The following is a 24,382-nucleotide window of genomic DNA, read 5'->3' as shown; positions in this document are numbered from 1 at the left end:
CATGATGTAGTTGAAAATCTGTTTCATTAGAAAAGTATTTTGTAATCGGAATTAATGCACTTAGTGACCTGTCACTATCTTTGTCATTTAAAAATCAATCATATATGCAGAGATGTAGGCTATGCTTGTGTAACGATCAATTATATGCAGATGCGTATGCTTGTCAAAAACGATCAATTCAGCATGTCCGTCTTTGCCTATTGCGCTTTTATTTTGAAACTCAGTGGAGACAGTCCACCAAACTGAATTCTTGTTGGGTCTGCTGGCGTGCAACTGTAGGTAGGTTTTGGTGGTCTCTTAGTGGACCCACGTTTTTATTTGTTATTCGACTGGGTTTTCTGACAAAAACAATACACGAACATCTTATTTAAGCTTCTCAATTCAGTTCTAGATTTTCTCGTAAACTAACTTGGCGTCTAGGCTCAATTTAATTATAAACAGCCAAACTAAGGTTAGCAAACTTAGCTTACTTGCTTGAGAGCAGAAGTCATTCACAATGTATTGCTAGCACTGACGTAAGTAGCTGTCAATGTCCACGAGGGTAAAAAAACAAACAAACAAACGAAACATGTCTCCACAAGCTTGCTGTGTCTTTTGCTAGCTTTGGCAGTGTAAAAACGTTGTTGAGTTTTATCTTGCTTGCTAGCTGGTTAATATGCTTGAACAGCAGTTATGTACTTTTTAGCTAATTGTCTCATCACCCTTGGATGTTTGTCAATGTTACTATCAGGCTGGTTCGGGAGATGCAAGCTACGGTTAGGTTGGTTGCAGTGGCCTTCCCTATGGGTGTGCTGCTTTCCAGAACTATGGCGTGGATTCACAGCGGCAAGACGAATTCAGAGCTCGTCAGTAGACTGCGCGGTAACGAGTGTTGGACTTTAGATACATTAAATATCGTGTATGGTGCAGTTAAAAAAAAAAAAAAACATTGCAGTTTCATTTTGAATTTTTTTGTCTACTTGATTATTTCTCTCTTTCAAAGACCATGGAGTGATCAAATCTGATCGCGTGTTTGATGTCATGCTGGCCACCGACCGAGGGATGTACTCTAAGGACTACCCGTATGTAGATTCACCACAGTCCATAGGTAAATATAAATCTGATGAAAAACGCCTTTTCAACGTACAAAAATGCCAAGCTACTCACACATACAAAGCGCTGTCTATAAATCATTCATTCAAACAGGCAAAATCTAGGCCTGCCATTAAAAGTATTGATATCAAAATTACGACAATTTACAAGAAACAATAAACAAACTGTACTCCAAAGCAATAATTCCCAATGTTTCCTGAAAACGTGTTTTTTTTAAACCAGCTTTAATTTCTTTTTGAGCTGTGTTATGGGTAAGTGATAATAGTAATTTATATATTTAGGCTAATTTAGGCAGACATGCATAAACACACATGCATGCAAACACACACAACCCATATTCTGAAAGAAACACAAAGGCATGGATTCAGTCATTTTTCCAAATAAATGAAATATTATTATGTATGTAAGTAGATGTTTTTATTGGCTGATGTACCTAAACATCCAATGGGGAGACATATTCTTTGTGGATTTGGAGCATTTGTGATGATGTAATCAGGAAGGAAAAAGTAGAAGAAAATGCAAAATCCCGTAAGTTTAGGGCTTTATTGTGTGGATGTGTGAAGTTGTTTGTGAATTCTGTCTGTTGAAATTGGGTCAGAAGGTACAGAAATGAATGTTTTTAAGGGCTGAGAGTCTGGTCAGTGTGGTTATTTCTGTAGGGAACCCTGAAAAGTGGCAAACTCAGTGCTGTAGAGGTATGGGGCATGCCAAGCCACCAAGCTGTAACTTGGCGGGATGGCATCAGCTTTGCATAATATTTTTCAATGAGGGCAGCACTATCATTGCATAGTACCTGCCCAGCACCTTCGAGTTGATATGGCAGCCTTTTTTTTTTTCTTCTTTTCCACTAAAGCACTCACAAGTTTGGCAGAGGTTTCTCCCTGTTACAAGTTCTCTTTCTCTGTCTCTCTGTCTGTCTGTCTGTCTCAGGATTCAAGGCCACGATCAGTGCTCCACACATGGTGAGTGCAGCAGCAACTAGAGGCAACTCAGTTTTCAGAAAACAATGTGTTGAGCTGCCTTAGGAGGCCTACCAATTTAACCAACTGAATGAGTGGTCCCCAAACCTTCCTTGCTAGTGACTTCTCTCAAGAACCCAAAAACAAATTGACAAGGGAACCCTCTGCATGCAGTCCCACTGATTTTGTTTCCTGATTTTGATGTACTGTCACTGAACAGGGCTAGCATATGATCCCTTGGAATGATCAGACCCAAGAGCAGATGACATACATAAGAAGATATAACCTAACCATGACATCCTCAAAGTTGTTGACTAATTATTAGGGGTGCACTGATCATGAATTTTTAGGCCGATTCTGGTTGCCAATTTTTTAAAGTCAAATCAGCCAATTCCGATAGGCAATTTTTAAAGTAGTTTTTTTTTTTTTTTTTTGAGAAACAGCTTTGATGGCTGACTATATTTATTTTAACCAGAATACATACATGAAATGCTAAATTCGATTTGTGTGCGCACAGTGGTATGTGGTCAATTCTGCAAGTTCAGACATAATTATTTTTAACTTCGACAAGTACAGTTCAACATTTACTTTTATTTTCACATCCCAATAACAGGTTTAGATAAACTAGACTTGCTTGAAGGTACATTGAACCTGTACCATATCTTTATATGCCCCATAGACACTGTGGTGAAGCTACTGGCATTGAGAAAAAAACATTGAAGAAGCTAAAATTTGACAATGAAACAGTTACATCAAATACTATCAGAACCAATAGGATTGATGAAAAATATTACAAAACTAAGTCCCAGGTTGGAAAAAAAACAGACCTTTAATGTGCTTCACACACGTTGTATTGTGACATTTCTCTTATGTACAGCATGCCCATGCCTTGGAGGTCTTGAGAGACAAGCTAACAGAGGGGGCCTCTGCGCTGGATGTGGGCTCCGGCAGTGGCTATCTCACTGCTTGCTTTGCAAGGATGGTAGGTTCACATGATAAAATGACAGAATTTTACAAAAGTGAAGTTTTAGTATTATTAACTGTTAAAATAGATTTATTGGAAAAAAGTGTTTTGGCACTGTTTTTGCTTGTGCGCTGGAGCCTTGTGACTTTCTGCAGCAAACTTAAATATTCACCAGGTGCTGCTGTGTGGCTCATTCGATTAAGGCACCACACTATGGCTGGTTGATGGGGCACCTGTGGACTGCATGCATGCTAAAGCCACTTATGAAATGTATTTCAATGTCTCGGCTCTGCGAGCTTAGCTCTAGGCTGCCATGTGAAAAGAAGCAGGCTAGGGACCACGTGTTTTGCAGGAGAAGCACAGATGTCTTCCAAATCAGCAATGGGGATTGTGCATGAATGTGGCTACAGATTATCAATTGTGTATTGCAAATTAGGGAATTGGACATATTGAGCCCCACGTTGGGTGCCAAACTAACCCCTTAAAACCAAGGGCTTTTTGTAAGAATCCCCACCTGCTTTAAATAAACCCCATTATCTCCAAAATTATATACAGTACAGACGTGGTTCGAAGCTTGAAATAAAGAGCACCCTTGTTCCCAAATGACTGAATTCCCTGATCCTCAGTAAGCATACTGGACATACACAGTCAGTTCCATAATTTTTGGGAGAAATACATTTTTTCCTGATTTGGCTCTGTATTATACAATTTTAGATTTTTTGTAATCAAAAAATTTACATGAAGTAAAAATGTACAGTCATGGCTTTTATTTTAGAATTTTGTTCTACGTAGTGCCCCCAAAGTAGTAGGCCTCTTGATGTGCAGCAAACAAAAACAGGTAAACGGTGTAAAATAAAATGAAAGTGCTGTGGAACCCCCAACAAAACACTGCTAACAGGCTATATTCCTAAAGGCCGTAACATATAGCCGTAAAATGAACAACACAGCCTATATGCCGTTATCTAACTTAATACCTATAAGCAATTTTGCAAAGGAATATCTGCATGCCTGTGGGGTCAGTCTGGTGCGCAGACTCCTGAAGACCGGCAGCAGAGAAGACACGCTCAGATGGCACTGATATTCTACGATTAGGCGAAGTCGAGGGGATTTGTGTCTAATGACGGAGAAACGCCTCTCTAATGTAAAATCTAATCGCCAACATTAGGTTATTCATTGAAATTGCGTATTGAAATTTATCCATTTAATCAATAAAATTAGTCTATCAATGTTCTTATTAACAATTAACATTTAATCGATTAACTGTTAAGATCCCTAAACTGGATAGACTACATGACAACTGGGTGAAATTTAACCAATATGTGTGTGTTTCGTGACTGAAGAAATGACTTCTTTAAAGGAGTAACATGGTGGTTTTCACACTTTCTAGGTTTTATGTGCTATTTGCACAAGAGGCATTGAAGAAACACGATGAGTAAAGTATTAAATATGTCCGTTCTTTATTTTTGGAGAAATACGCGTTTTAAATTTATCGTCCTATTTTCAACCGGTTGAGAATGTTATCGACTTAGTTCGTCACAAGTACAGTAACCACTCCCCTTTCCACGCCCCGTAAAGAAATCTGACTTCCATACTATGCATACAAGTGTGCTGTGAAGTTTAGGTAGCAAACAACAAGGCTGAATCCTTCTGACATAATTTACATAGAAACTATACACTCAGATCGCCTAGTTTCACATCATAAACCTTATAAAACTGACTGACATGTTGGTCACCAGTCAGCACCCTGAGCCGACCAGAGGAGGATGGGTTTCCCCCTTGAGCCTGGTTCCTTCCAAGGTTTCTTCCCATCTGCCACAGGGAGTTTTTCCTTGCCACTGTTGCCTTAGGCTTGCTCCTGTGGGGGTTTAGGCCAGGGTTGTCTGTAAAGCGTATTGTGACAACTGCTGTAAAATACGCTATACAAATAAAATTTGATTGATTGATTGATTGATTGATTGACTCACTGTGGCCAAGCGGGATCGATAACGTTTCAGAAAATGTGTAACTTTAAAAGGTTTAATTCAATCTTCTACTGGGACTTTTGCCGTTTATTGATGGTGTGAAAGAAAATTTCGGTGCTGCCGACTATAATCGAATGTTTTTCAGATTTACCGTTCGATTGAGCAAGTATCATTCAAAGTACATTTTTATGGGTTAGTGCTGTCCAATTGTGCTAGCTACTTCACAACCTTAACTAACGGCGATCAGTAAAGGCTAACAGCACAGCAGCACTTAATTATTGTCACTTCTATCACCACTGTAATGAACTAAAAAAAGGAAAGAAACTACCTTTTCTGTGAGAAATGTATTGTCGAGCTCACGTTTAGCCCTCCCTACTGTCAGTCAGATTGCTGTGATAGCTCATTCTAAATCATATTTGGGGACCCGTGGATAACTTGTGACCCATAGTTTGTGCCGCTGGCTTACAGGCAAGCCAGTGCAAATATTTGACTAACATTAGGTTCACTTGTGCCTTTTAAGGACTATTGGACTATCTCTGGTTGGTTATATTCATTTATAGCTAGCTAGCTAACGTTAGCTAGCTATGTAGTTTTCTTTCATTATGTAATGTTATCGATAACGTTAGCTAGTTTGCTTTCATAAGGACGTTATAGTTGTGGTTTTATCTTAACTTGGCTAGCTAGCTTGCAGAAATTATTATTGGATATAAGTCAACGTCCTTAGCTATCGATACTTGACTAAGTTAGCTAGCTTGTGAAAATTCAGTCTCCCAAGATGAGCGCGTATCATGGAGGTAGCTATGGTAACGGGGCATGGTCTGTCAGTCATAGCTAACTGACAGTTCTCATTACCACGCCCAGACAGTTTGGGTGAACTTTTATCGTGGGAAATTTAGGCTTAGAAAAATAAGTTTTAAAATACATTTAAATGACTGAATAATAAAAAAAATAATGCACATTTGTTTTGTTTTTGCCTAAAGACAACTGGCAAGTGTTACATTCAACCACCATGTTACTCCTTTTAAAAGAAAAATATGGCACTTTGTATTTCTTTAATGACTTTTTTTCCATTTTGTGTTTTTTGTATTTTTATTTATTTTATTTTTTTTGTGCACATTTTAGCATTTTTCACATTGTGCCTGAAATATGCTTTGATACATTTTTAGCCTATATAATAAAACTACTACATACAACTGTTGAAATTTATTTCAACAAAATGGTACATATTGTTTTCTTAATATTTATGAAATTACATCACTGTGGGTGCATAAATCCATGCTGTACTAGGAAGTAAGCGGCTTGGAGTGACATAAAATGAAGAACAGTTCGGTCTGAGTTTTCTGACCACGGACGTGTTCATCGGTGGTTTGTTTTTGTCAATGGTTTTCGCACATCGTTTGGAGTATACTGCCTACCGTAGGTTTCTGTCACATATAAGGGGTTTCCAAGCAGGGGCAAAAAAGCAGGTAGATCATAGACAGTTGTTTACAGTATTTCAGTTTGTTTATATTATGCTTTAAGGTGATTTTGCTAGAATGTCTAATTGAGAATTTTTTCACTGTTTATAAGGTAAGAAATAGCTTTTTTAGAAAAATGGCACTTTTCGACTTTGAAAGTCTGTTTCAAGTGCTCATGAAAATGCTTTCAGGTCAATGGAAATAATACATAGATTTTTCCTAGCTTATGTACAAAAAGCGGATTGATTGCTTTTGGCTCAGAGTGGGATTTGGAGATGTCAATACCATTACTGTAGTATTGGCAGTTGTTTGTCTTGTGGATAGTAATTGGATTATAAAATATTATCAACCTGGGCAATCGACTTCAGCCATGCTCTGGGGGAGGGGACTGCCTTGTTTCCTTTATTTCTGTTGGTTTTACTGATCAAGATGGGTTTTTTGCATCAAATCACGGTATGTTGGTTATAGTGCTGCACCTTGAATCAATGACCGATTAAATCAATAATTCAAGAGAAATGTTTTTGTTAGCCCCCAGGGTCTAGCAAGGGTTTAAAAAATTAAAAAATTCACATGGATTTCACAATCAAGATAATAGCCTACTTTAACTGCTTGATTACGCTTAAATAAAATTCCATAGAATGCAGCCTTTAGAATGTGTTTCTAATAAATTTTACTTATGCTCAAATGCACTAATTCTCACCAAATTATCTGTTTCATTGTTGTTTGCTTTTGTTGAACATTTGTGTCATCTACTTTGTAATTTGTGCATTGGACATTCACAATGCTACCTTTTCTCCTGTATTTGTCTTCTGGCTCTCCTCCATAGGTAGGTCCCGCGGGGAGAGTGGTAGGTATTGAGCACATAGATGAGCTGGTACAGGAATCCCTCCGAAACATCCGGGCTGATGACCCAGAGCTTCTCACCTCAGGACGCATCAAAATAGTAGGTGAGCTTTTGGCCTTGCTACAGGGCCTGTAGCTTATCCGTATTGAGGTATGTCTATTATGTATCCTGTATTTGTTATATACAGCCTATTTCTTTTTTGTAGATTTTACCTTTAATTTTATATAACACAAAACACAAAATATCCAACTAAAACATAACAGACCCGACAGTGATGTCACATCGTATAAATGCATAACATCCAATAGACAATCAAAACACTAAGGAAAACATCAACTAAAGCAAAAAAAATCTTGGCTTAGGCATATAAAGGGACTTCTAATTTAAAGGATAAAGACAACCAAAAAGTCCCTGCATAGTTTCAGGATCTGTCAACACTTAAGTGACTCTCTTTGAGTTTCGCATTTAAGGCACGTTTAAGCCAAATTTTTAATAACATTCTTGTATAGTAATCTATCTGATACACTTAAAGCCATCTTGAAATTTATTAAAAGAACCCAACTACAAGATAATTGGAGATTTATGTTTCCTAAACAGACTATATTTTTTTCTTGACAGGCAAATAATGAAAGAATCCAACTTGTGTAATAAAAAGTGGACTTATGGTTATTATAAAGGGCAAATAAGTATAACTCAGTTAATCTGATGCACTACCGGTTGGAAAATGAACAGGGTAGACCTAAAATAAATAGTTCTAAACCTCAGATTTTATAATGACAAAATTGATAAACGTAACAGAAATGTTTAATAGAAAATATGACCCTCTTCCTTTAATAGTTTAGTTTGAATGTTCTCCCCCTGTCCGCATGGGTTTCCTCTGAGTAGTCCGGTTTCCTCCCACATTCCAAAGAAATTAAAGTTTGGTTAATTGGAGAGTCTAAATTACCTCTGAGTATGAGTGTGAGTGAATGGTGTGTGTGCCCTGCAATGATGGACTGGCGAACTGTCCTCTCGCCAATGCATTGTGGGATAGGCATTAGCACCTCCCGCGACCCTGACAAGCACATATAGATAATGGATGGATGGATGGACTGATGCCTTGAATAATGATATATGGTAATGTGAAAAGAAAGTACACCCTCTTCAATTCTGTGGATTTACATATTAATACATAACAAACCCTCATCTAGTCCTCACCAAGTCCTAATGGGAGATAACTGTAACTCATTCATTACAGAATCAGATTTTATTTGTCCTTATTACATTACATTACATTACAGGCATTTAGCAGATGCTCTTATCCAGAGCGACTTACACAACTTTTACATAGCATTTTACATTGTATCCATTTATACAGCTGGATATATACTGAAGCAATTCTGGTTAAGTACCTTGCTCAAGGGTACAACGGCAGTGTCCTTACCCGGGAATCAAACCTGCGACCTTTCGGTTACAAACCCAGTTCCTTACCCACTGTGTTACACTCCGTCCTATAATTTATTTATTCAGCCAAAAATAAGCCAACATGCAGAAGCTATGTGTTAAAAAGTATGTGCACTCTTACTGCTTCCATGTCAGAAAAGAAGGTAATAAGAACCAGGTACTGCTAATCAAGTGCACACAATTAGTTTATCATCAGGAAGTGCTACCAGCTGTTTATAAAAGCAGAAACTTTGACCATTTGCCCTGGAGAATTCAGGTTTGTTTTAACACTGCATGCTCAGGACATAAGGTATTGGCGATGATCTTGAAGAAGCTACTTTTGCTGCTTATCAGTCTGGGAAGGGTTATAAAGCCATTTCCAAACAACATGAAGCTCATTATTGCACAGTGAGACCTTTTCAGAGGGAGAACATTCAAGGCCGTTGCTCATCTACCTAGGAGTGGGCATCCCAGATGATTCACCCCATTTTAAGATCGTATGATGTTCAGAGAAATTTCAAAGAGCCCTAAAGCTACATCCAGGGATCTACAGGCCTCTGTCAACATGGTTAGACATCACGACTCCACCATTAGCAAAAGACTGAACAAGTATAGTTTTCATGGAAGGATGGCCAGGGGAAAACGTCTTCCCTCCAAGAAGAACATTGTAGCCTGGCTTAGGTTTGCACAGTTGCACCTGAATGAACCATAAGACTTGGAATATTGTCCTCTGAACATGGTGGAGTTGTTTCGCTGTATTGCACAGTGCTGTGGTTGTCAAAAACCAAACACCACATATCACCAACAGAACCAGAATGCTTGGGGTGCTGATTTTACAGCCACTGGAGCTGGACACCTCAATCATCGAGTCCATCATGAATTCCTCTCTATACCAACGTATTCTAGAGGAAAATGTGAGACCATCTGTCTGACTACTAAAGCTTGACAACGGGACAATTATCCTAAGCACTGCAGCTAATCAATGACTGAATGGCTGAAAAAGAAAAGAATCAGGGTTTTGGAATGGCTAAGTCAAAGTCCAGATCTCAACGCCAGTGAGGACCTTAAGAGAGATGTGTGTGAATGAAGGCCCTTAATCATCAATGAGATTAAGCTGTTTTGAAAGGAAGAGTGGCACAGGATTTCTATGATGTGAAGTTAGAGACCGATGAACTCAACAGAAAATAATTTCTTAGGGTTAATGGACATTATACAAGCTACTTAATCATGGGGTGCGTTTAGTCACAGAAGGCCTCTCTGTGTTGGCTTATTTTTGTTTGAATAAATAATGACAAAGTACAATCTGTTGTTTTATTTGTCACATGGGTTAGATTTAGATTTTCTACTTTTAGGACTTGATGAGGATTAGATGACGGTTAGTTATATGGATTAGATGACGGTTAGTTATATCCAAATATGTGAAACCATTGAAAGAGGGCGTGCTTTTTCACATGACTACAACAATGAAACTGAATTTATCAGGAATAGGCATAATCAGATTGCATAGGTTTGTTTATATATCACTCAGTTTGCTGAAAAATGTAACACACCATTAATGATGGTTAATATTGAAAAGGCGTTCACAACCACCTAGTTTCTTTTAAAGAGTTTAGAGGCACTTAACCATCACCCCAGAAGCTGTACAGCCTCATAAAATATACAAATCTTTGCAAGCTCACATTTTAACAAATAATTATATTTCAGGTGCTTTTTAGACTAACCAAGGTTACAACATTTTCCCAAGGTTTTTTGTCCAAATGTTTGTCATCATCCAAATCATTTTTATTGTGGAGAATCAGCTCCATGAAAGTTAGATTGTGGGAAAGTGTGGCCTGTCATGTCTTCACTGTTTCTGTTATTCCTCAGTGGGTGATGGACGACTGGGTTTTCCAGATGGAGCTCCGTACGACGCCATCCATGTGGGGGCTGCAGCACCCACACTTCCCAAAGCTGTAAGAAATGGACTCACGTCCAGCTATTTGCCATCTGGTTTTGTTTTTGGGAACAAAGTGAGGTTGTCCAATTAAGGACTTGAACTTCTATCATATATTTATGCTGCTAAATGATAACAGAAAAAAGTGTTACATTCTGTTATATTACAGTTGTTTGGCAGGCACTTTAATTCTTAGCAGCTTACAACCTGAATATATGTCCATAGATCAGAGATCCAGGAGTAGTATTAGTACTCAATGACATTGTCCATGCCCTTGATTATAAACAATGCTGTGCCACCCTTTTTGACCTTTCCACGGCCTTTGATACAGTTGACCATATCATCTTAATTGAAAGATTAAGGGAAGTTTGTTTTGGGTCTGCAACAGAACTGCCAGAATTTACATAGGTAGGTGCTTTCTGTTGAAAATAGTGGAGTGGCATGCATGGTTACCAGCGCTCTGTCTTCCATCTCAATCTTTTGTGCTATTAAGTGGATTCTACTAAAGTTAATTTAGTCTTAAGATTGCATATAAACTTGAAAGCAGACAAGACTTCAGAAAGCCTGAAATGCAGTATCATTCACAACTAAATTTTACCAATAAATGCATGGACCATTTCTAATGGTTCTATGTTTTTTTGTTTTTGTTTTTTGTGCAATTTTTCCTATTGGTAGCTTATGCTGTTTGAAAAAATGCTTGGCCCTCCTAAGACATTTCAATGCAGGAAAACTCTGTATACTATTATCTGACATTATTTGTCGACCAACATTATTGAATATTGTTTAAGCATGGTTTGTTAAATTAAGGCTTGTGCATGGGAAGGAATATCATAAAATCTCAGAAGCCAGACGGTCAGACCTCTAGATGCATTTGCCCTACCATCTGGGAATGGCACCTACTGAACAGCAATAGTCATGCCAGGAATGTGCCAGTTTATAGATTCTCACTGGACTGTTTGTGGAAGCTGTTCAACAAGCTCCTAGTTCATGTATAAAATCTTGGCTACCTCCCAAAAAGTGGATGGGTTCATCATTTTGAACTGCACTGACTGCTTTCACAAGGAACATAGTATTGGGGATTACGCCTTGTACAAGAGGCTGTTATAAAAGGTATATGATCTTCGAACATTCACTGTGTTTGCATTCTCAGTGAGCCATTCATGTGAACTCATGCTCAGTGAACTTTTCCCAGCTCCTGGCCCAGCTGAAACCCGGTGGGCGGCTGGTGCTACCCGTGGGTCCGGAAGGGGGCACCCAGGTTCTGGAGCAGTATGATCGGCAGAGTGATGGCACCTTCTCCAGGAAGTCTCTCATGGGCGTAGTCTACGTCCCCCTCACTGACAAGCAGCGTCAATGGCCCAGGTGTGGTAGTTCTGCCTCATTACCATTTAAATAAATACATCAATTAACACATTAGATAATTAGATTAAAGAGTAAATCAGATATTAGTGTTTTTCTTGTGCATTAGTTGTTCCATGCTATTTGAACCAGAACCAGCATCAGAACCTCTCAGATTTTGTAAGAAAAATTCACTGAAGGATTTACTGGTGTACGGAGTTAAATGACCTGCAACATGTCAGATGTCAACCTAAAGTGAGAATGGGACCCTTGGTTAGAAAATTAAGCTTTGGTTAGAGGGTTAAAATATTTTTGCCTTGTAATCGATAGCAGTGTTCCTGCAGGCCATAGAATTTATGGAAAGCATTAATTCCAGTCATGAGAAATCCTTTTTAGGAAGTCTCTTTTAGCCACACAGTTCCTCAGCCAAAAACATCAGCTCAAGTGCTGTCATCCAACCTGGAATCATTCCTCATCCGTAAACTCCTTCCTAACTCAAACAATCTGTTCGTGAAGCACGTGTAAAGGGGAGGGGGGCCGAACCTGCTGTAATCGAGAAAATAATATTTTAGCTGTAGTAAACGCTGAAATGTAATCAATGCACGGTTTTAAAGATCACATGTATACGCCTGTATTGGCAGTGCTTTTAAAAAAACATTTTCAGTTCCCTACCTGCATCTGTGCGTAATGCTGTGTCTCTCTCCCCAGAGGTGAGCTCTGACTGTCATTACCCCTGCAGGAGTGAGCGCTGGTGTTGCAGCTTTTGAGTCCCTGACTTCCAGGAGAAGCATATCACTCATTTCATCCTCCAGTCCAGGGGAGCACAACATTTGCAAGCTATAAGCTGTTTGCTTTGGAATAATATAAAAGATAAACTCTCTTACGGCTGTAGCTATTAACAGATCAGTTAATCAGGTTTGTTACAGTTTGTTTTTTTCATGATGTGTTTCATGTTGCTTTTATTGGCTCACGTTCCAGTATTGAACATACTGAAGCCATATCGTTTTTGGTTTTTATTTTATTCAGGAACTCTTTTGAACTTTTTGAAAATGGTAAAAACTGAAGACAGTCTTAAGCTACAGAACTTTGAAATATTTTTGTAAAAATGTGAAATTTATCCAATCACCTTGCTAGATTACATAAATAGCGAATCTGCCTCTGCGTTACCTGGAAAAACTGATCATTCAGTATAATTTTTAAAATAAATCCTGCTTCCAAGATTTTCATCCAAGGGGACATTCTTTAGCAGTTTTGTTTATAACCAAATTGGGAAGTTGGCGTGGTCAAAGCACTTATGCTCCAGTGGAGTGTTATTGTGGATTTTGATGGATGGTATTGCCATTTAATATGTAATTTGTCAGCTTGTAATTTTGTCTTTCCCTAATATGGGAGAGAACTGGACAAACATTTTATATTTTTACAGTTTGTATGAAATTCTATTAAATGTGAGCCAATTAATGTTAATTCTAAAATGTATATTAAAAATAATATATACAGCTCCTAGTTTTTGTATTAACTTACACACTCATCACGATCACCTGTACTGCTTTGGTTTGTAATGTACTTACTATATGTTATATACCATTATTTATAGATACGTGGTATAAGATTCCTGATTATGTCGAAATATACAAATAGATTTTGTGTTATTATGCATGTTAATTGTAAATAAAATTGATACTTGTCACTCATAAGGAATTATTTTTAAAATCTTTTAACGTGATCAGTATGATTTAAATACATTCAGCGAGTGTGTATGAAATATTTGCTTTTGTATGTGTATAACTTGGTCCATGAGTTTTTCAGGACCTTGTTTTGTCACATTTCCAATTTATACATTTGCAGCATGTCGATCTAGATAACTTATGCACAAGACAACTTAAAGCTGACATTCACCAACCTGATATGAAACTATCTGCTGTCTGGCTTGCTAGATAGCAAATGTTCTTTTCATATAGCTCATTGTAGCTACAGACCACGGCTGATTTTACGCTAGCTAGCTTGCTAACCTAAGCCATTGCCACTAGTAGGCTATGGTTAATTTTTATTACCTTAATATTGCTAGCGGGGCTACTATTCAGTATGGTCTCTATCTAGCTGACTTGGTGTGCACTTAACCTGTCCTTGCTGGTTAGATAAGTTATTGCATAACTTTCTTGCTGACATTACATGGATGCCACATATCTTAATTTCAGGCAGTTATGAGCTTGTCATCTGGTTATGTTGGTAACCTTGGTTCTACATGCAAAAATAAACTAATTGGCTTCATGTGGCAGTTGGCTTGAGCCAATTACAGGCTGAATAAAACTAAAACTGCTGGCTAATGGTAGCATCCTATGCCTTATAAGGGACTTATTTGTTCAACCTTGAAATGATGTCACATTTTCAGTGTATTCTGCAGCAGGGCATCAAAGGCAGTCATTTTGCTCTTACATTCATAGAACCAAGGTTGCCCATGTGACTTGATGTTCTATTTCATGTAGAGACCTCTTATTGGCTCTTTTGGGCAGAGAAAATTTTCCCCTTATAAATAGCCAGGCACAAGGTATATACATATAAGAATTATGAAATAGAATTTATTTTTGTAGAAAGTGTCTGGCACATACAAGGTGGACAAGCCCAAATTGAAGAAAGTAGGGGCGGTCCCTACTTTTTATAATCTTAAGAGTGTTTTACTAATGACATACATAATTCTACATCTTATCAGTGAATAGTTAACAGATAAGCATATAGTAATATTTAACAAAGCAAATGATTGGTTACGTCTAATTATATACAGTATCATGAATACTAAATTAGCATTACATTGACCTCTAACCTTCAACCACACAAAAACAGAAATAGTCATTTAGGGTCAGATTTATGTATCTAAAACTTGCAGCGCATATTGCGGGCTGACGAGGGTATGATGGTGCATTCAGAGACTGCCTGAAATTGAAATCTTTATTAAAGCTACAGCTAATTACACAATCAGTGAATGGTGTGCCTACTATTCGCATTTTGTGAAGCAGAGTTAAAAAAAACACTCATGTTTAGTGCATTGAAAATGTCCAGTGTTAATTCAACTCTTACAGAGTTTATGTGAGTCCACTCTGGCTATAGTATATAAACTAATATAAACTCTGTAAGAGTTTATTTAGCACCAAACTAGGCTAAATCAGCGTAGGCTATCCAGCACTATGGACAGTACCACACAAAATTACATTACATTACATTAGAGGCATTTAGCAGACGCTCTTATCCAGAGCGACTTACACAACTTTTTACATAGCATTTTACATTGTATCCATTTATACAGCTGGATATATACTGAAGCAATGCAGGTTAAGTACCTTGCTCAAGGGTACAACGGCAGTGTCCTTACCCGGGAATCGAACCTGCGACCTTTTGGTTACAAGCCCAGTTCCTTACCCACTGTGCTACACTCCGTCCTCTAATGCAAATGCATATGTTCCAGCTGTGGCGGTAATTGCCGATTGAATTTTTCAAGATGTGGGAGTAATGCAGTAATTATTTTAGTAATGCAGTTTTTTTAGCTACTGGTTGTAACTGCCCACGGTTTCTTTATTTTTATTTCAAGCACTTACAGTTGCACATGTTAATTCAATTGTTTCCCTCTGCTGTCTATGAGATCTATCGTTTAATTTAATAAATTAATGTTTTTAGAAATGTCATGATTTTTGCCTCTTCAGTTTTCTGTGATTTTTAACTACTTTGCCGTGACTGCTGTGCCTTTTCCCCTGACAAATCCCCGGCCTTTATTGCTTGGCTGCAAAAAGTAATAATAATTCATATTAATAATCTTTACCATTTGCTTATGTCTTGCTCAGGAAGTTGAAATAATGTGAAATGTTGAAATTCTTGTTGAAAGATTCTCTCAGTGCAGGGGGTAGGCTAAAGGAAGGGCCAAGCTCACCCGTTTGGACTCCTAGGAATGTATGCGAGAAAGTGAGAAACACGCACACATGTACAGGCAATATTGTCTAACTTTTTGGGAAGTTTGCTGCCTGGAGCATGAGGTCCTGGTGGAAGGAATGAGAATAGTGAATTACATGCTTCTACTCATAATAGAGATATTTTCCACCCTTCAACTCTATAAGAAAATTATTTAGAACAGTATTTTGGTGCAGAGGACCAGTTTAGGCTACTGTCGCAGACAGGAAAGCTAGGGAAGTGCAAGAAGTAAACCGATGATATCCGTCTTCTGTTCTGATGCAGATTGAAGATACTTCTTCAGACTGCACCACGGCTTCTCAAATCCTCTTTAGTCATCCTTTTTGGATTTCTTTTTTGGTATTGCCGTATAAAGATAGGTTAGCTGAGTAGTAGTATATACTTTTCTTTATAATACTAATTGATTTGTTTGGTAAACCACACTTATTGTTTAAATGGGCCTTATGTTCCCTCTTGGTCATGGTGCTTTTTTATATTCCTGATTCCTGATGTTCTTCACTCTGAATAAGATTGCTTATTCAATAAGTGATTTTAATGTAGCCTAATGTAATGTAATGGAGTGGGAAAATTAATTGACTGTGGAATTAGTAAGGTAGAAAGAAAGAAAAAAGAAAAAGGTGCAAAGTGAGACCCATTAAACTGCAGAAAAAATGTCCACATAAACCTCTTTAATCACCACCCAAGAAGCAACACTAATCAAACGAGCCTGAAAACGGAATAAAATATGTTCAACATGTTCAGTTATACAGTTACCCTTTTCAGGAGTTATTCTTCACATTAGGTCAACCTAAAATTTTGGCTTATCAAATACCCTGAAGTGAACTCAGCAATATACATTAAATCTCTTAAAAATAATATTATATATTTGAAATTTGTTGTGTTGGCTGTGGCTGCGTGTTTCACCACATGCCTATGTGTGTATGCGGAGCAGAGGGAAAGGATGGAAGCATATGTACTTCCTATATCTTACGCAATTATTTGCTAAATTGCATAATAGTAGTTTTTCAGTATCAGATACACATTAAAATTAGTGATTAAAGAAAATGTTTAGTATCAATATTTTTATGCGAGGATCAGTTCTCAAAAATTGAATGTCCGGATCAGAAATTCTGATACTTCGGTATCGATCTGTCCATTCCTAGTGTTCATAAGAAATTCTTATCACATCACATCAGTAATCCAGTAAGCTGCTTTGTCAGCAGTTTGCCTCTTGGAATGGGGCCTCAAATTGCACTGCAAATTCTATAAATTTGGATTTGGGAGCACATGGGTTGGAACATTGGCACATACAATGCATGCAGAACCTGAAAGTTCCCACTGTGGCAACATGGAGTGAGCAGGGGGATGGAGATGATGTGTGCAGAGCAAGAAGTGTTCGACCAAAGCATAGATGGCCACCAAGGTACATTCAATGTTTCCTCATTTTGAACCTCAAGGCATAGCTCAGTATGTGGCCTCCGTTAATGCTTAATGTTCATTTCCATACCCAAACCACTACTAAATCACTTAGGATTTTGCGCATTTAGAATTCCAGGGTGAAATGCTTATTTTGAAATATGGTTGCCAAGCTGGGGAGACGGTCAACTTTAAAGTGCAATAAAATATGACCATTTAATTTATTAACGTTAAGTAGGGAAACAGTTTTACAACAAAGACACTTTTTTACAGCATATTTAAAAATAAAGTAAAAATCTGCGCTGGTGTTCACCTTTGAACGGGGGCCCCTGTATATGATGGCCACTCTTTGTCTGCATAAAATGAGAATGAAAGAACAAGAGCAGAGGGCGGAAAGGTTTCTTATAAGGAATAAGCAGAAGGGGAGTCTTTGAGATGTGGTCCTTCCGAACCTCAGCTATTCTCGCTCCATTTTATGAGAAGGCGATTTAAGAAGCACCTTAGAAGCACAATTTAAGAAGTGCCTGAGAAGCACCTTAATCTGTTTTTTTCTTAAGGGGTTGGCACTCGAAAGATTGGTACTGTAGCAGCAGCTAGCATAGTAGCACTGCCTTGTGTTTTATGTTTGCTTGTGTCATAGCTACAGTATCTCTTGTTGCTTTGCATGTATTGTAATATGTGTAGATGGGATCACATGGGTAGAGGATGGCCCTCGGTCATGATCTCCTGTTTGTTAAGCTTGTGTTCTGGTCTGATAATGGCCTCTATTTATGACTGTCTTCCCAGATACACCTGGTCTTTGTCTCCAGCCAGCTGCTACAGTATTATTATTATTATTATTATTACATTTATTTGGCAGATGATTTTATATAAAATGATGTACAATAAGTGCATACCGAAGGTCATTGGAACAACTACTAAACACAGGTCCGATTAGGTACAATACTCATTATGTAACAGTTATTCATAGTCTTGTCCAGTTCACACAGTAAGTAGAGGCTAGGTCAGAAAGTTATGGTACGTCAAACTAGGAGGCATGACAACAAGCTACACCATCAAGATAACGATACAAGTGCAATATAAGTGCTGGATAGAGGTACAAGTGTAACATGAGAGTGCTACAACAGCAGCAAATTAGGAGACCAGAATTCTCAGGAAATGCATTATCTGAAACTAAGCCGTTTTACATTGTAGACAGTCTGGACAAATCCTTTTCCCAGTGCCTGCTGATTTGACTTTTGCCAAATCTGACAATAAACGATACTTTCAATTTTTGTGCAGTATTAGAAAACAATACTAAAAACTTTACTACCAAACCGTTAAAAACAATTATACACAATTTATATCTTTTAATTTGAAAACTTCCGCTCTTATGGTTACCGGAAGTCATCTCCTTTTTTTGCGGCTAGCATCACACTGGTAACTAGCTAGCTAAATATTGATTCAAACTCGTCTGTTTGGGGCTGCTTTCACATCAGCAAACTACTCCACTCTTTATATATAAATACATTCACCGTTTTGTCATTGATGAAGTTAAACTACAGTCTTGACTTACCTGGAGTGGAAGGTAAGTAGCAAACGACACAGACTGGACTTTGAGAACGTTTAGCACTGGACTACTAGTTACTATCGACTATAGATGAATTCCCTGACACAAAAATAGGTAGCAGTGAGATCCATTATCTTTTCACTGTGTTAACTTGCTGAGGTAGAAACCAACTTCATCAACCATTCAACCATTAGACTATTACTTACCAGCGAACAGCTGTGACAGTTGCTAACGTTTGTTTGCTAACTAGCCTGAGCTAGCGATTCGTGTTGTAATGTTGTTGGCAATCTAAGTTAGCTAAAAATAATCTCATCCGGAACAACGATAAGACATAAAACTGGAAACCGATGAATCGTCACATACAACTGTTCTCTTTGGGAAGGGTTTTTGACTCTGTTCGTAAACTCGCAAGACCAGCATAACATACGATTTCCAAGTGTTCAACTACACACTAGCTAGGTTATGTCTTTGACAGACCTCCAGGTGTAGCATAATCATTCATAAATCTTGGACTGTGAGCTAGTATGAGGGTTAGATCGAAGATACTCTATTTAGGGAATTGTATTTAGTGTGGTCATCTCTGTTATTCCATTAACTGTTTTAAATAAGTCACACTGTATGGGAATATATTTACCTACATTTCAATTCCAAATAGGCCACGAAACTGGAGGTATGATTGACGGATTCGGGACCCAGGAAGTTCGGTCCAGTGGAGAGCTATGGTCTGAGATCTGTTCAGGGATGCCAGAGCATACGACCGAGAATCAAGAGCCATCTGAGTTTAGGGATTCTTTCCAACCTCAATTGCAAGAAGGCACGCAGGAGAACACTGTAAATGGCATCCCGTGGAAACCCATGGATGACTCCGAAGTGTACATCGCCAGTCTAGGTATTGACATTAATCCACATGCTCAAATTAAAAATATTGTTGTCTTGTAGTGTCGTCCATGACTATAATACCATAAACACTGCTCCTAGTGTCACCATGGAGTCCCTCATTAAATGGTAAGATTCCATGTTAATCTTCTAGAAAACCGGCTAAGAAGACTCAAGGGCCAGTCCCAGGAAGTGACTTCAAGGGAGATGCTTCGCACACTGTCTCAGGCTAAAAAGGAATGCTGGGATAGATTCCTTTATGGAGCACAGGGATCTGATCTTTTTCAAGAGGGTGGTGAAATTGATGAGAGGTGAGCCAAACATCCATTACACACATTTTATGTAAAGTGAATTGAGGTGCAAGGTAACTGTAGGGCTCTGATGAAGATTCCATAACATTCCTGGGTTTGCCATTGGTTCTTATTAGTCTTGTGCCCAGTTGTCATGATTAGAGCCTGAAAGGGCATCCTTTTACATTTACCAGAAAGTATATAAGTGATGTAGCTAGGCAACTTAGCAGAGGTCTTCATCCAGGGCAATATACTGTGCTGTCATTTTAAACAAAAATGCAGGTATAAATGCAATATATTGGGTTTTTGTTGGGCAACCAAAGTTAAGAGCTTTGCTTAAGAGCATACAGCACGCGCATGGTAATTGTAATGCACGTGCATTTTACTCCAGTGTAGAACCCTGCTGTCACAAGTGCAGCACTAGATGTCTGTATTCCAAAAATGAGTGATGCTCGCACTGAATGACCCCTGGCCTTTAATATGTCATTATAATGGGCTGTTTAATGTAGTTAAAACTGTACAACAACCTGTTTTATTTCCTTTCTTTCCATTAACTGCCATTTATGGTGGTTTATCTTGCAAAAGCAGCATCCTTCAGAATAAGCTGTGCTTGATTTGATCAGTAACATTCAAATCGCCTCTGTTGACAATGCCCCCCAGGCCGCCATTGTTATTGAGTGCCACATTCTGTAGCAAGCTCTTGAATCAGTTCTGTTCAACTGATGTCATGGCTTCCATCAAAAAATATGGGAAAAATAATCTGTTACTGTAATGGTTTATACCAATCTGCAATCAGTGATAAAAACTCGCTCGTGCCATCATAAAGTAGTTTATAGAGATAGAATCGTGGGTGTCACGCGGCAAGCACGACACACCGGGCAGGGAGATGCAACAGTACCGGGCAACACCATTGTCTGTTGCATGGAGAGAGAGAGCACCCACACACAAACACGAAATAAAATAAATGGACCACTTCACCCTTCCCCTCACGGGTTCCGGGCAAAAACAATTAGCTAAAATAACAAGCTAAAATAACAAAGACAAAAGAAAGTAAAACAGAGCAGCAGAACTTTTCAGTTCGCCTGCTCTGTAGCTGACCCGCCTTCCTGGCCAGGTCCAGCTCCTCCAGCATCCCAACTGAGGATTACTTTTCTCTTTCTTTAGTACTCAAACAAAAACGAAACGAAACTCATAACTGCGCTCTCTGTGTTAGCTCACGGTTTCGGCCCCGAACTGTGGAGAGCAGCACACCTTTAAGCACCTGGGCTGATTAGCTAACGCAGCCCAAGTGCGTGTGCACCTTCCACCAGCCGGTGCAGCCAAGACCAGTCCTCCTCTCAGGCAGACCGACTGCTACAGTGGGTTTTAACACTTTCAAACGATATATCATGTGACCTATTTCACCGTAAAAGAAACATAAATGCAAATAAACCCACTCTGGCCTGTGTGACTTAGTGTTAAAGTGTTCATTAATCCATGAGAAAAGATGTATACTTACTGTTTCCAAACTTATAAAATGTAATGGTTATAAAAAATATTTCCATTCATGTGAAGTATTTCTGGACTGGACTGTGTTCCTTGCACTGTAGCCTTTAGCAGCCTGTATTCAATCCTGTACGCAGTGCTCTGGAGCAGCTGAAGAGGTGGCTGCAGCCCGAGAAAGTGGCAATAAGTGCAGAGGAGCTGGAGCACCTCCTCCTTCCTGAGCAGAGCAGGGAGCACCTAGCTGATGGAGGCACAGACAGGGTTCCAACCGAAGCAAAGGAGGAGGATCCAGAAGCAGAGGAGAGCCAGGCTCCAGAAAAGTAGGCCCACCATGGAACCAGTGTGTAAGCATCTAGTTTTAGAGTGCTACTCACCCCATTTGTTACTTGCTATATGAAGTGAATACCATTCCAGTACCGTTTCTGTCCAGTCGCCATAACTTGTATGTGATATGATGACCATGATATTGGATTAACAATTATTTTCTCCTGTAAACTGGGACATGCTGTTCATATTTTTGTCAAGGTTTGCAGACTAAATAAGCATTAAGTTACCATATTGGCCATGGGGTACCATTGATTCGGTAGATAATGTTTTGTGCTCCAGGACATATTCAAATATATCTTGTTATCTTTGTAAAAGGCCCCTAGTTAGATAACCCTACTGTTGACCACAAGAGAAACAAGGATATCTTACAGGAAATGTAATCAGTTCCAGCTGGGTTAAGATGGACTAATAGTGTGCTGGAGAAGAGAGGTGCCTGTATAAAATATAAACAGTAATGTCCGGGTGACACTAGGAGGTGCCCCAAAGTACTGTGTAATTGAACAATGGAACATGTCCAAGATTCTGGAATACAGCTTTCCAACCTTGTGCAGATTTACAGTGTGTTAGTCTGCTATGACCGGCTCATAGTTTTGTGCTACAATGAAATATATACACTAAGAGAGTAGAATCTGTTAACTTGCATTGAAAAAGCAATCTTACATGTTTTCTTTTTTTATATCAATTTTCAGATTGAAACTTTCATTTTAGTAATTTTTTTTAGTAATGTTTTCATGTAATGCTTCAAATATTCTGTAACTATAAAATCATTTCCAGATTTATTAGGCAGAAGGCGCTCATTATGTAAACAAATATTAAATGTGATGGAATAACCATTAGCTTTTAAAGATGTTTCCATAACATTTGGAAGAAGGCCTTGCAGAAATAAAATGAATTATGATGAACATGTGCAATGTCCACATCTTGATTGGTCATGGTTGTTAAATCTGTATGTGAAATGGATATTATGTATGGCATTCATAATGGCCATGTGCTATACTAGGACTTGGGACTATAGTTGAGATACATTTTTAAGGAAGTTACGCTACTTGTTTATAATGTGTTGTTACTATGCAGTAATGCGTTATGAGTGTTGATTTACTACATTATGAGTCATTATGCATGTTTATAACTGATTATACTGCATTATATATTGGCTAAATAGAAAGTACCACTAGAATATCCCAAATATGTTTGAGTGTTTCAGTTTATACATGGGAATTTTGGATCAAGGTATAAATTTAATTTAAATGGATGCATGTCCTCACTGGGGAAACATACATTCGTTTTTGTGCAATGCTGTGTGTCAGATCCCATTTTGTTTTGTCACCCTAGAAGTGTCATTTGTTTCCAGCTCATTTTCAGTATTTTTTTTACTGAGCACTTCTAGAAATCTACAGCAGAAAAGTATATGCAACCATGTGTGCTATTTCCATGTACCTTTCAATGAAGGCTGTATACTTTCCAATAATGTATTTGAGTACAAACATGCTGTTAAAAATATCATACGTTAAAGTGGTGTTTATTCAGTTAAGCCGCTACCAGATGGAAGTGGAGATCACTTTGCCGCCTGGGTTGACATGCTTTCTGGCTTCCTTTATCAGAATTGGATTTGCCCGCCTTGATCTGATTCAGTCTCTATATGAAAGAGTATTGAGTCATTAAAACCTCAGTCTGATGAGCAGTGTGGTTTGGCTCATATAAAGGCACACGCTAATCCTTATTAGCACTCATCTGTGCCTGAGCCAGTGCCCCAAGTGAATAACAGGTGATCAAACTAAAAACCATTTCTACTGGATTAACTACTGTAATTGAAATATCTGTTGTATAGTTGAAATGTGTGGCTGTGTTTGTATCCAATATCTGTGTGTGCATACAGTATGCAAGCAATAAGAAAAATAGCAAATGTAGTATAGTTTTTAGGCAATCAGGCTTGCAACTCAATGGTTGTAGGCTTGATTTCCAGGTAGGGCACTATCATTGTACCCTTGAGTAAAGTACTTAACCTTAATATCCAGTTGTATGAATGGATTGTATGTAAAAAATAATGAACAATGTAAGCTGTGTAAGTTCTGGATAGGAGTATCTTCTAAATACTTAAAATGTAAAAAGAAAATGCCCACCACTTTCTTTGTGATGATTGGAGTAGTGGCTGGGATGAGTCTTGAATTCTCTGATGATGTTAGTACTGCAATGTGTATGCGTCCCATTAAATGCGCCTTGATGTGAAAAAGACATTTGGGAATTGCGAACTACATTCTATTATAAAGAATCGATGTATACCGATTAGCTATATTTTCTTAGCATACAATGATATAGAGGCTATATATGATCTAAACAAGATGCAAAAATCATGTTTCTTATTACACCATGCAAGTTAAAGCACCCAAAACCTCAGCTGAATTGGCTTTGCAGTTGACCTTTTTTCCAGCATCATTGAGAACTGATTGTGTTTATAGCCATGGTAGAAAAAAAACAAGTATAGATGTAACCAAATGGCAAAGGGAACATTTCATGTATTATCCACTTCAGCAAATCA

General features: G+C 38.3%; 2 protein-coding genes across 5 annotated transcripts; both read left to right on the top strand.

The window, feature by feature from the left end:
• The first annotated feature begins 89 nt into the window (after window positions 1-89).
• On the top strand, window positions 90-13,664 carry pcmtl (l-isoaspartyl protein carboxyl methyltransferase, like). 4 transcript variants are annotated; one of them, XM_064337078.1, is made up of 9 exons: window positions 159-279; window positions 731-861; window positions 983-1,087; window positions 2,023-2,054; window positions 2,929-3,037; window positions 7,264-7,380; window positions 10,566-10,651; window positions 11,825-11,994; window positions 12,710-13,664. In XM_064337078.1, exons 2-9 carry the CDS (start codon window positions 744-746, stop codon window positions 12,735-12,737), a joined length of 765 nt encoding a protein of 254 aa, XP_064193148.1. In that variant the 5' UTR covers window positions 159-279; window positions 731-743; the 3' UTR covers window positions 12,738-13,664. The 4 variants fall into 4 exon arrangements, with proteins under 4 accessions (XP_064193130.1, XP_064193140.1, XP_064193148.1 ...); XM_064337086.1 differs by lacking the exon at window positions 159-279 and adding an exon at window positions 290-515; XM_064337060.1 differs by lacking the exon at window positions 731-861 and having other exon boundaries at window positions 90-279.
• Window positions 13,665-18,705: 5,041 nt separating this feature from the next.
• On the top strand, window positions 18,706-24,078 carry ccdc32 (coiled-coil domain containing 32). Its single transcript, XM_064337050.1, has 4 exons — window positions 18,706-18,886; window positions 19,524-19,757; window positions 19,899-20,055; window positions 21,657-24,078. The coding sequence occupies exons 1-4, from the start codon at window positions 18,847-18,849 to the stop codon at window positions 21,841-21,843; spliced, it is 618 nt and encodes a 205-aa protein (XP_064193120.1). The 5' UTR covers window positions 18,706-18,846; the 3' UTR covers window positions 21,844-24,078.
• The last annotated feature ends 304 nt before the right edge of the window (window positions 24,079-24,382 follow it).

Source organism: Anguilla rostrata, chromosome 1 (genome assembly GCF_018555375.3).
Source record: "Anguilla rostrata isolate EN2019 chromosome 1, ASM1855537v3, whole genome shotgun sequence".
NCBI lineage: Eukaryota > Metazoa > Chordata > Actinopteri > Anguilliformes > Anguillidae > Anguilla > Anguilla rostrata.
Note: the sequence above shows the minus strand (reverse complement) of the source record. Positions and strands in the feature narration are given on the sequence as shown.

What these genes read in the sequence shown, in the direction of transcription:
- pcmtl (XM_064337060.1), top strand. Translation starts at nt 105, where the DNA reads ATGCAGAGATGTAGGCTATGCTTGTGTAACGATCAATTATATGCAGAT. An exon ending in CTGCTGGCGTGCAACTGTAG is followed by an intron (nt 280 to 982) that starts GTAGGTTTTGGT and finishes TCTCTTTCAAAG; the next exon opens with ACCATGGAGTGATCAAATCT. An exon ending in CGATCAGTGCTCCACACATG is followed by an intron (nt 2,055 to 2,928) that starts GTGAGTGCAGCA and finishes TCTTATGTACAG; the next exon opens with CATGCCCATGCCTTGGAGGT.
- ccdc32 (XM_064337050.1), top strand. Translation starts at nt 18,847, where the DNA reads ATGAAGTTAAACTACAGTCTTGACTTACCTGGAGTGGAAG. An exon ending in AGTGTACATCGCCAGTCTAG is followed by an intron (nt 19,758 to 19,898) that starts GTATTGACATTA and finishes TTAATCTTCTAG; the next exon opens with AAAACCGGCTAAGAAGACTC. An exon ending in GGTGGTGAAATTGATGAGAG is followed by an intron (nt 20,056 to 21,656) that starts GTGAGCCAAACA and finishes TCCTGTACGCAG; the next exon opens with TGCTCTGGAGCAGCTGAAGA.